Genomic DNA, 10497 nt, shown 5'->3' on the forward strand with positions numbered 1-10497 from the left:
ACCCACCTATGTGTACTTGTTGCACTGACGTAATTCACATGCAAACCTCATGTAGACTCTAAACACTATAAAAAGAAAATGAAAACACTTTTAGGCTTCTTATGTACATGTCATTCCTTTATTTGTGCAGTGTTATTACTTAATGAAAAGCTTTTTGTCTGCTATGACAAGGTATTCAGTTTTGTAAACTGAGTCTATTATCTAGATTAGGTTTGAACCAGCTTAAATTGAAAAGAGAAGAAAAGCTGTAGATAACAGCAGAAGCCCTTTTTTCGGCTTACTTCGACCCACGGAAGAATGGATAGTGGGCTCTACAACGCCCGGTAATGCTTCTCTTTCCTGTTCAGAGTTTCCACCATTCTCGCTGGGGGTGCGCAGCAGGTCATGAGGCATCATTTCTCAGCGCAAAAGCATAAAATGGGTAAAAGTCACGATAAAATGGAAATATTGTGTTCAGATAACCAAACTAAAAAGTTCTGTTTGTCTTGAATCTGAAATTGTTACTTTTTCCGTTTTAGTCATTACTGGCGAGCCACAATTTAATACTGCTTTTGTTTTTGTTGCCACTCTTGACAGTATAGGCCGAGTTTTCAAAGCTTTCAGACATGTCTTCAGTGTTGTATATAGGACAAAGCATGGAGAGGAAGTTTTCTAGTGAATTATGGTGATGCTGGCAAATTTGCTGTTCGAATTGCACTTCACAGTGTTATTGAGACACCGCACATGTGTTTTTTTCTTTCTTCTTTCCTTTCTCTTTTTCATTTTTCTCAATTTTTTTGGTAGTATTTTGCAATGCTGAAGGAATAGTGAAAGCCAGAGAACATGTTGGCTGTCCATCGGGTATGTTTGGTCATATTATTAGACTGTATAGATCTGCCGAAATGCACTGGAGGAATAAAAGATTAACAGCTCATCCTTGCTCTGCATACAAGGCCAGGGACCAAATTACATTATTCCTTAGAAAACATCGCAGATTAGAACAAACGTGCGGAGTGAGACTTCTATGACCACACAGCTTTTTTTTTTAATTTGGTGGACTTGCTGTGAGGCATAAGAAAAAAAAAAGAATGAAGATTCCACAGCATTGCCTGCTATGTATAAAATGCGGCACAGCAGTGCCGCAGAAGGAGTAACTTTCTCTATTATAAAGGTGTTTGCAGTGAAATATGCGAGCACAGTGCCTCATGCCATTAGTAGACAGCAGAAAATTATGGCTCCAACACTAGCACTCCTGGCGGCAAAGAAAGGAAGAGTGCACAAAGGCGCAGTTAACCTGCTCAAGATGCTTTTGTTGGCACACCTGTCTATTATTCCACCGTGCTTGGGCTGAAGGTGCTGTGGTAGCCTTGTCATTATCAACTACAAGAGTGTGCAAGACATGCCCCTAAAGAACTAGGCCTGCTCAGGACTGGTGCAGCTCTGACCCTGGCATTGTCTTCGTCTCCTCAGAGCCATTGCGCTGCCCCGGAACCCACGAATAAATGGAAGCAGTCCGGCTGACCTAACCGTCTCCTCATTGCCCTTGTTCCAATAAATTCCAAACGTACAAACATACAAGCCCTCACCTCGGGCACATTGATGGCATGTCAATGAGTGCTACTTTCGGCATTTTGTTTTTGACTCTTTGCGCTGCAGCAATGAACGAGAGGTGGTGTCCCAGTTCGTGTCGCGCCTGTCGACCGGGCTGTGCTTGTCGCTGGCAGCTGCCATGCGCGAGCGGGTCACCTCGGGCCATCCCCACGGGGAGCTGATCGGAGTGCTGCTCGAGAAGTCGGGCACAGCGGCCCTGGCCGCCCAGATCCGTCTGGTGGACGAGAGTGCCGGATGGGAGCCGGCTGTGCCCCCACAGCGCCTCTGGGAGCAGCTGGTGCGGAGCCTCGGACATGGCATCCGGCGCAAGGCAGCACTCAGGGTGAGAATGACAGAAAGCTGAGCTAGTTGGTAAGGATTCATAATGCAAAAAAAGAGGTGTGAGGCACGCAGACAGGACACAAGAGTAGAGAAGTGGACAACACGAATGCCGACTATCAACTGGAGGGAGCCCCGAGTCGAAAAAACGCAAACAAACAAATCACAAAAATCACACAAATCACCAATTGCACAAAAAAACAAATCTCTTGTAACACCAGTTGCTGTCAATTCAGCCAATCATTGACATTGTAACATCACCTTCATGAGCAGCTATGGCCACATCTCAATTGCAACCAAAGGCGGGAAAGGAAGGAATTCAACTTTATTCAAGGTCCTGCAGGCCACGAGAGTTTCGGGGCTATCATGGAGTGGGCGCCTCCCACGACGAAACTGGGAGGTTGAGTTTCCTGGCGCCGTCGTGGACCTGGTGGACGGCGCAGAGTTGGGGAGCGAGTTCTTCGCTCCAGATTGCTTCTTCAAACTTGTATTTGTCCGGTTCGGATTTAATGTGAGCTTGCGAGCATGGCCAGAGTAAATGATAGAGGCTAAGGGATGTATTGCAATTGTTGCAATAAGACTTGTCGTAGAGCTCAGGCATGTAGTGGTGTAGTCTGTTTTGCGTGGGGTATGTGTCTGTTTGTAGCATTCTGAGAGTAACCGCTTGAGCTTGAGTGTGGGTGCGGTGTGGCATGCTATACTCTTTACATCGTCGGTAGTAGTGTTTAGTGATTTCGTTGTATGTAGTGGGGGCGTCCTTGTTCTCCAAGTGGTCGGATGAAGCCGTGCGGTCTGTAAGCGCACGCAGCCTTGTGCGTTGCCTCGTTAAGGTTGGGGATGTTGCTGATCTTTGGTTCTAAGTGTGCCGGGAACCGGTATATGACGTGGTTCCTAATCTCTTTCTTTGTGAGAATTCTGAGAGCCTGTGCTTAGACCGTGCCCTTTTGAAAAGCTCTGACAGCGGAGTCACTATGGAGTCACTGTAGATGTGAGAAAGATTGTTGTTTGTGAGTGCAACGGCAATCACAACCTGTTCAGCCTGTTCAAGCTTCCTTGCAATTACCGTAGCTGCATGTCTTGTGGATCCGCGGCCGTCCACAACCGCCACTGCAAAAGCTTTGTTTCCCGGGTATGCCGCCGTGTCCACAAAAGCTGAGCGTTCGCGGTTCGCCAAGGCGGGAAACCTCATGAGGTTATGACCGCACGTGGTTGATCTCAACTTTGCGAACTGCTAGGTTGAAGTTGACGACTGCTAAAAATTCTGGGAGCGAGGTCAACGATATTAAGTTTGGCCTGATGTTTCAGTGTGACACAAAGGGGGGTTGAAAGCTCCTCAAGCTAGTGCACTTTGAAGTGTCATTAACGATGAGTTTGAATTTGGGAGGAACTCCTAAGTCAGGCATGGCAGCTTACCGATGTTGATGAAAAGTAATAATCCCTCTATTCTGCCGTCACTCATGTATGGGCTCATGACTTGTAGAACGGCAGAGAAATGTTAAAGAAAGCTAAGGACTTCACAGCCAGCCATGGTACGAAAAGCGGTAGGCATAATATAGGAAGAGCTGGGAAGATCGCACTCTGTATCAGAGGACAGACTTGCTGCTATTTTAGCCAAGGTCGTTGTCTATAGCCTCCTTCATATGAGATGGTTGTCCATTAACCTGTCCAAATAATATCAATGACTGTTTGCTTTTACTCTCATATGTTTTTATTACATATTTTTTCTATTACCTGTGCTGATTATAGGTTCAAATTTTCAGCTTTGATGATTTACTGTGTTGTGTGTGTAACAGCATTCTTTCTTGTTGCTTTCTAAAAGATTATTTTGTTAATGCTGCTTTTACAGTCACTATTGTAACACGTACCAAGAGTCCTGCTGTAGTCCTTGACTGGGGACCCTAATCCATACGCTAGTATAAATGTGCCTTTTCTACTGTATTTCGTAAACGATTTTGCTTTGACTGAGGTAAAGTGGGTCTGGGCAGATAGTGTAGTGTGTTGGGCAGATAACCATTGGTCACTTGGAGCACTGGAAAGGAAATGCAGTCAGTGGCCTAACAAAAGTAGGCAGTGAACACAAATAGGCTTGTGATAATGATGATGAAGCCATTATGTTTGATAAGAGAAAAATGCACACATCTCTGAGCTCTGAGGTAACCAGGTTTTCATGAATGGTAGAATAGTCTACATTGTCAGAATTATCTTTGGTGCTGAGCTATGGAGCTCTTCTGGCCCATGATGAGGACCTAAGAGATTGGCTGTTACTTTGCATTTGTCTGGTGGCAGCATTGGCCTGGTTTAGGGCATTTCAGAAAATGCATGAGCAGTAGGAGCTTGCAGTGACATGCTAGTTGCCCCATTCAACAGGGCTTTTGTTTGTGTCAACTAAGAAACAGAATGCTAGGCTTCTTCACCTCAGTTGGTGCGATTCCTGGTGCACTGCATGGTGGTTTCACCGTTAAATGTTTTTTTGTGCGCTCATTTGTAATAACGGGACTATGGAAGTGTACCTGGGAAACAGGTGGGCTTGTTCTTACTGTAATTTTATGATTATTTCCTGTGCCAAAAAATTCAAATTGTGTAGGTGCAAATGGGGATACAGATTATGCTCAAGATATGTGGTACAGCTCCACAGCAATGCTAAAACACAGTGTCATCAAGTTGCATTACCCTTCAGCAGAGAGCAAGAGCTAGAGAAAACGTCTGGACATTTAAAACGAAATTGTTTCCTTAGCTTTGCTTGCGTGCTTGTAGCACTGCGAGGTTGTTTGTGTAAATACAGTAAAAACCCGCGTATAATAAGATATTTTTTTCCAATTATTAGCATCCCAAATTTCAGCCTCGTACTATATGCGGATTCAAACCAAAATTTCAGCCATAAATTGGGTTCAGTGTTTTGGCTTTGTTATTGCTGCCTGGCTACGATCATCCTCATTGTCCTCTAGCGTACAGATGGCACCATCTTGAGACGGCGTGAGTTAGACCGTCATTAAGTGCCGACATAACGTGGCCAGATGACCTTGTGTGTGGCGCTTTTAAGAAGTGCGGCACTTCCAGCAAACTCGACAGCAAAGAAGAGGACCTTCTCTGGGATGAGTTCTCGGACAAAAACTGCCCGAAGACAGTGAAACCGCGGAAGACTATAATTGAAGTGTGAAGTCCGATGCAAATGAATGTTTACGCCAAGTTTGCCTCACTCGTTTTCTACGTTGGAGGAAACTTTCTTTTTGATTTTCACTGTCCTCAAATCTCGCCTCATATTATATGTGGGTCCATATTATATGTAAGTCTTTACGGTGTTGAACTGTCTCTCCATGCAAATATTTGTGCTGCTTATATGGGCAACTTTTTCTGTTTTTAAAGAGCTTTGGCTGTTACATTGGCAGTACAGGCTACATGCAGGGGTGCATTGTACATGCTAAAATATGGTACTTTGTGTGCATATTTATTTATTTACCTATTTATACATACTGCAAGTGCATAACGAGGGCTATCACAAGAGTGAGTCAATACAGTAGTAAAGAAGAATGAAACGAATCATACAAATAATGCAACAAATATCTTCCCTCGAATATTAATACCACATTTAGTATTAGTAATAGTGTATTAATACAATTCTTTAATGTATGCGAGTGTGAGCAATTATTCTGGAATGTATTGTGGTGCTCGTATAAATAGCTGACTCACTTGGCCTGTCGATGAGACTTTGGCTATTGACGACTATGCTCACTGCTATTGTTGGTCTTTGTGCTAGTTGTATTCCTGGGCACAAGTTTGCCCAATAAAAGGCTTGATTCGTGATTTACAGTTTTTTGCAACGACTGCTTGTTCACCGTCACTGCAACGTGACGATATTAAAGGGACGCTAAAGAGCAAAAATGATCCAAGCTGTTTTAGTAAATTACCTTTTTGCGGTATCACGTAAGTTTCTCTTGCCATGAGGCAATGCTTGGTAAGCCAGGGAACACGGAAGTACAAAAGACGGGTAGAGGTGCCACCTTGAGATTCCTGCACTGGCTCCCTGTGATGTTATGCATTTTGACACAGTCTGCTCGCGCCTAGTTAAATTTTTGTCGGTAAAAACAAACTACATTGTATTCTAGAAGAGCCAAAGACTGAACTTGGTTGTTTTCAAAAACTATTACTGGAACCACAGCGGCCAAAAAAAGTGAAGAAATACTTCGAAATTCGTGATGGCACACTCACGTGCCGGCCATGGCGATTTGGGACAAAGTTCAGAAATGAAACTTTGGCCATCATTTTCTCTTCGAATAATCCTAATAATCAACCTATTACTGCAGAATAAAAAGAAAACAGAGTTATTAAAGGATACATTATCAATCTAAACTGTTTCAGTGCGTCTCTCTCGTGTGCCTTTAATATCCAGTGCATGGATAGCAGCGCATACCCTCACAGCAGCAGTGTGCCCCCCTCTTGACCTTTTGTTCTTGCACGCAGCTCTCAGCCTCCGAGGTGGCACGGCTGACGCAAACGTTGCTGGCCGAACAGGCTGCCAAGGCCAGCTCTTCCCCAACAGACAAATTGGTCGGCAATGCCCTGGTCTTTTCCTGTGGTCACAACACAACAGCCACAGCGTTCCACGAGACAGCCATGCCAGAGCTGGAGGACTCCCTGCTGAGGCGGCTGCAGCGACCTCTGCCGCTGACGGCCAAGCTGCTTGCTCGCGGCTACGCAATGCCGGGAGTGATTCCGTTTGCGTGTCCACGGTGTGTTGTTAACGAGATACGTGCCAACTGGTGAATGAGCGTGATGGTCTCACAAGATGTTGCACCTCCTTACGATGGTTCTCAGCTGAGCTAGTTGCCGTGGGAGAACAAACTAAACTAGGAGGACGCATTATGTAAACCTTAGCGAGCCGTTCCCCTCACTTTTCCCCTTCCAGTATCGGCCCAACACGTGACCTTTGAGACACAGTGTATTGGCCGAGAATGTTCTGTCCCGGTAGATTGTATTTGATGCACATTTGCTCAGCTGCCCTGCAGAGCGGGAGGGACTACTGCTCGGCTCCCCGACACGATGATCACTTGTTGGGCTGACACGTTCGACTTCAATCATGTTGCACAATGTTCTGTCCTAATTCTTTATTTTTTTTCTATCCTAGTTGGCATTGCACTTTCCGGAAAGTCAGCAGTGCATAATCTCTCTATTTTTTTTTTTATGTTGTCGAAATCATTATCCGCTGAATTTCAGGAAAGGTTGTAACTCTGTTTTGATGAACCTTGTTAATACCTAAGGTCTGTCAGCCAAGGAATGCATCGAAATAGTTTGCATCCACTTAGCATCAAATAGTCGCCGCGTCAAAGACTAGTCCCCTTGTCGAAATGTTGACTTCAGTCTGACACATCCCTTGTTGACAACTGTGGATCACTTAGCATTCCAAGCTTTCTGTCATGTTATGCAAATTACGCCAAAGAACTGGTTTCCAAAGCCGTTTATGTGACCAGTGGCATACAGATGTATCTGTCATAGACCAACAAAGAGCATGAAACTCACTGAAAATCTAAGCCCACAAGTGACACCTGATGGTTTTGTGGTGGCATTTGTTTGGTAGCACCATGCATGCCTTCAGATTTGGGCCCCATAAGCAGAGAAAGAAATTCTTTTCTTGTTGGCATTTTGTTTCGCCAAGAAAACGAGATGCACGCTGAGTAAGTCAAAAGGCCTGGTCAGGTGGCTTCCTGAACTTGCAAACTATTAGCCAAGCATCTTGAGCTGTGGTTGTGAGACTTGTGTAAATACCCTTGACCACAGTCACACTGTACTTTGTTGGTACTGGCTGTGCTTCCGTGGTACAGCAAAGGAAATGACATTCAGACAGTGTCTCAGTAAGTGCACTGAGGATGCTGAGCTTTATCTTACGCGGGAACAACACATCTGTCATGTCTGTCTGCAATATGTCAGTCATGCAGACATGTCAGTAGCTGACGGCTCTGATGACATTGAAACTATGTGCTTATGACTGCCAGCGTTCATTGCAGTCTCTTCATGAGCATGCAATCACCATTTGACTGTGATGCCTCTCGTGGCACGGGTAGCTGCGCAAGGAGAAAAAGACAAAGATACCCCCCCCCCCCCTCCCTCTTCATGCTTTACCGAGCTCACATGGACAGGGCAGAGGCTTTCAACATCTGGTTGGTCTTCTGTAGGGATCACAATTGAATATGGCAGGCAAGTCATTCAGAAGGGTATCGTTTGTGCAGTTGACTAACGTGCGCAAGTTTTGTGTTCCTTAATTTCTGGTTAGACATTCTTGGACGGCTCCATTGGAGGCGCTTGCCAACTTTGCATCTAGCTAGTGTGGAGCTAAGGTGAGTCACTGAAGGCACTGAGCAGAAGGTTAGGCCCTCCTTCTGGTAGCACCTGTGTGCCTGGACAAACGGCCTGACTGGGAACACCCCCTGTTCGCATTCAACAGTTCGTAGCAGCTTAATATCTATGCCTAACAGAAAAGTTCCACGTGGTGTTAGTACCAGTCAGCAAGCAAGCTACATTATGAGTGTTCACGCATCGAGTTTAAAACCGTGTGTCATGACAGATTGTTGCTCTAAAGCTCGACATTTTCTGTCGTATGGCTCATGGCTGTACGGAGTCAGAGAAGTTGGGTTGGGAAATGAGTGTGTTGCCTCAAACAGAGCACAAAGACAAAAGGCTTAAGAAGGAGCTTTAGCTCTGGGCCAACTCCAATGCCGCCTCTTCACATAATGTGCACCTGGCGTCAACAGTTTAGGGACCACGGGATCTCCAAAAACATTCTATTCCCGAGTAGGCTGTGGCAGCAGCCAGTAAAATTGTATATGGCAATGTTGTCAGCATATTCTAGTGGAGGCCTGAAATGCAAATGCCAGACTACGTTGTGAGGTTGAGGAGATATTCAGCATTTCCTCAGATCTTATGCCCTGCAATATTTTGTCGCCGGGTGTACATATAAAACTCGAAAATGCTTTTATGAAGCAACTCCTGCATAGGTTTGTATGATATTTGCTGCATTTTCAAACAAAAGTTAGATGCAGTGACTGTAGGAAGTCGAATTTCAAAAAAGATCAGCAAAGATCGTATGCAAAAAAAAATAAAAATAACATAGAAGGCCGTAGTTTACAGACCAATAACTCTGCACCAAAAACGGATATCACAGCTCTGTAAACTGCATCTGTTAGGGCATGTGAAGAAGACAAATCTTATATTTCAATTTCTTTAGCCCCCAAGCTAAAGCTTCCTCTTAAAGGGGACAACTGAGTCTGTCAATATTGCATTCCATTGCAGTGCTCTTGGGAAAATATTATTTACAGTGCGTTCCTGAAGGGCCTGCTCTGCATATGTTGTGTCCAGCAAGTTGTCACCTTCCAGCAAGAGATGTGCCTCTCCTCTATATCTACTGCAACACATCTCCTTTTTTAATGTGTTAGCATTAGGACTGTCGAAGTGGAAAAAGGTGTCTACGTGTGAAGCGTTAGAAGTCAGTCACGTGGTGCACACACACGCGCATGCACAGAGAGAGAGAGAGAGTAATTGACAGTAGATGCTCCGGGCTACCATCAGTAGCACTTAACTCCTCGACAAGGCAGGACAATGTATGTCGAGTGAGGTACTGACAAACACTTTGCAATCTGGGGTACAGGACATTAAAAAGGTACGACGTAATGCAAACGCATTTCTCTTACTTTTACCGCTAAATCACCACTGAACTTTCCTTATGCTTCACCACAAGGCCGAGCTTCTGCTAAGGGGAGCAAAATGACAGGGCCCCTGCGCAGCGTGTGACTAGACATTTTAGTGGTTGCAGACCACTGAACAAGCACACATTTTTACTGCCAGTTTGTTTTATTTTGGGTCCATTCGAGTAGCCCTGCACTTCGTGAACTAGTTCCTGCCAGGTCAGTGCCAGCTCTTGTTTGTGCAGAGCCGGCTCTGTGCACTTCCTGCACAGATCCTGCACTACCTTTCTGACGAGGGCAAGGAATGTCGTGAACTCGTCCTGCACAAGAGAGTGAAATGAACGGCGACATGGAGGTGCCACCATGTTGTTGAACTGGTGAAGCTAACTGTGAAGTGCAGCACCTCGTGAACTGTTTCAGAAAGTGCAGGCAAATAGAATGGACCTTGTAACATGTGCATATGCAGGTTATGCACAAGCCCGTGTTCGTGGATGAGTGGAGCATACGCAGAGTGGGCCCTTGTGAAATGTACTGTAAGGAACCTCTCCCCTGCCTTTGTACCTTTAAAAATGCTGAGCTAACGTGGCGATACCACGGTGGCACTGTCGGGCACTTGTTTTTCTCTGTCGCCCCTTGCACTTTGTGGCGAGGTTAATTTCTAGTCCCTCTTATGCTCCATGTAAATAGGTTCCGGTGCAGCAGCTTGTCGACTGTGCACTTCACTCTCTCACTGTGATCGGGGTGATGCATGCCCCAATGTACTATAGAAATTATGTATATAGTGCACAATACTGGTGCCACTGAGAGAGGGACGTAACCCGATGCACTACTCCTTGGGTGGTAGGGGCCCTAGCGAACCTTTCCCTTTGGTTCACCTGTGAAAAAATAAAAAAACAAAAGATAGAGAATGAAAAGG

General features: G+C 45.2%; 1 protein-coding gene across 2 annotated transcripts in view; it reads left to right on the forward strand.

The window, feature by feature from the left end:
• The window catches only part of LOC135916276 (uncharacterized), a 165654-nt gene extending 156322 nt beyond the window's left edge, over positions 1–9332 (forward strand). For both annotated transcript variants that reach the window (XM_070541280.1, XM_065449600.2), the window contains 2 exons: positions 1636–1912; positions 6367–9332. In XM_070541280.1, the coding sequence (XP_070397381.1) occupies positions 1636–1912; positions 6367–6669 (580 nt within the window). In that variant the 3' untranslated portion in view covers positions 6670–9332. The remainder of the gene's footprint in view (positions 1–1635; positions 1913–6366) is intronic.
• Positions 9333–10497: the final 1165 nt, after the last annotated feature.

This window comes from Dermacentor albipictus, chromosome 6 (genome assembly GCF_038994185.2).
Source record: "Dermacentor albipictus isolate Rhodes 1998 colony chromosome 6, USDA_Dalb.pri_finalv2, whole genome shotgun sequence".
In the NCBI taxonomy this organism is placed as follows: domain Eukaryota; kingdom Metazoa; phylum Arthropoda; class Arachnida; order Ixodida; family Ixodidae; genus Dermacentor; species Dermacentor albipictus.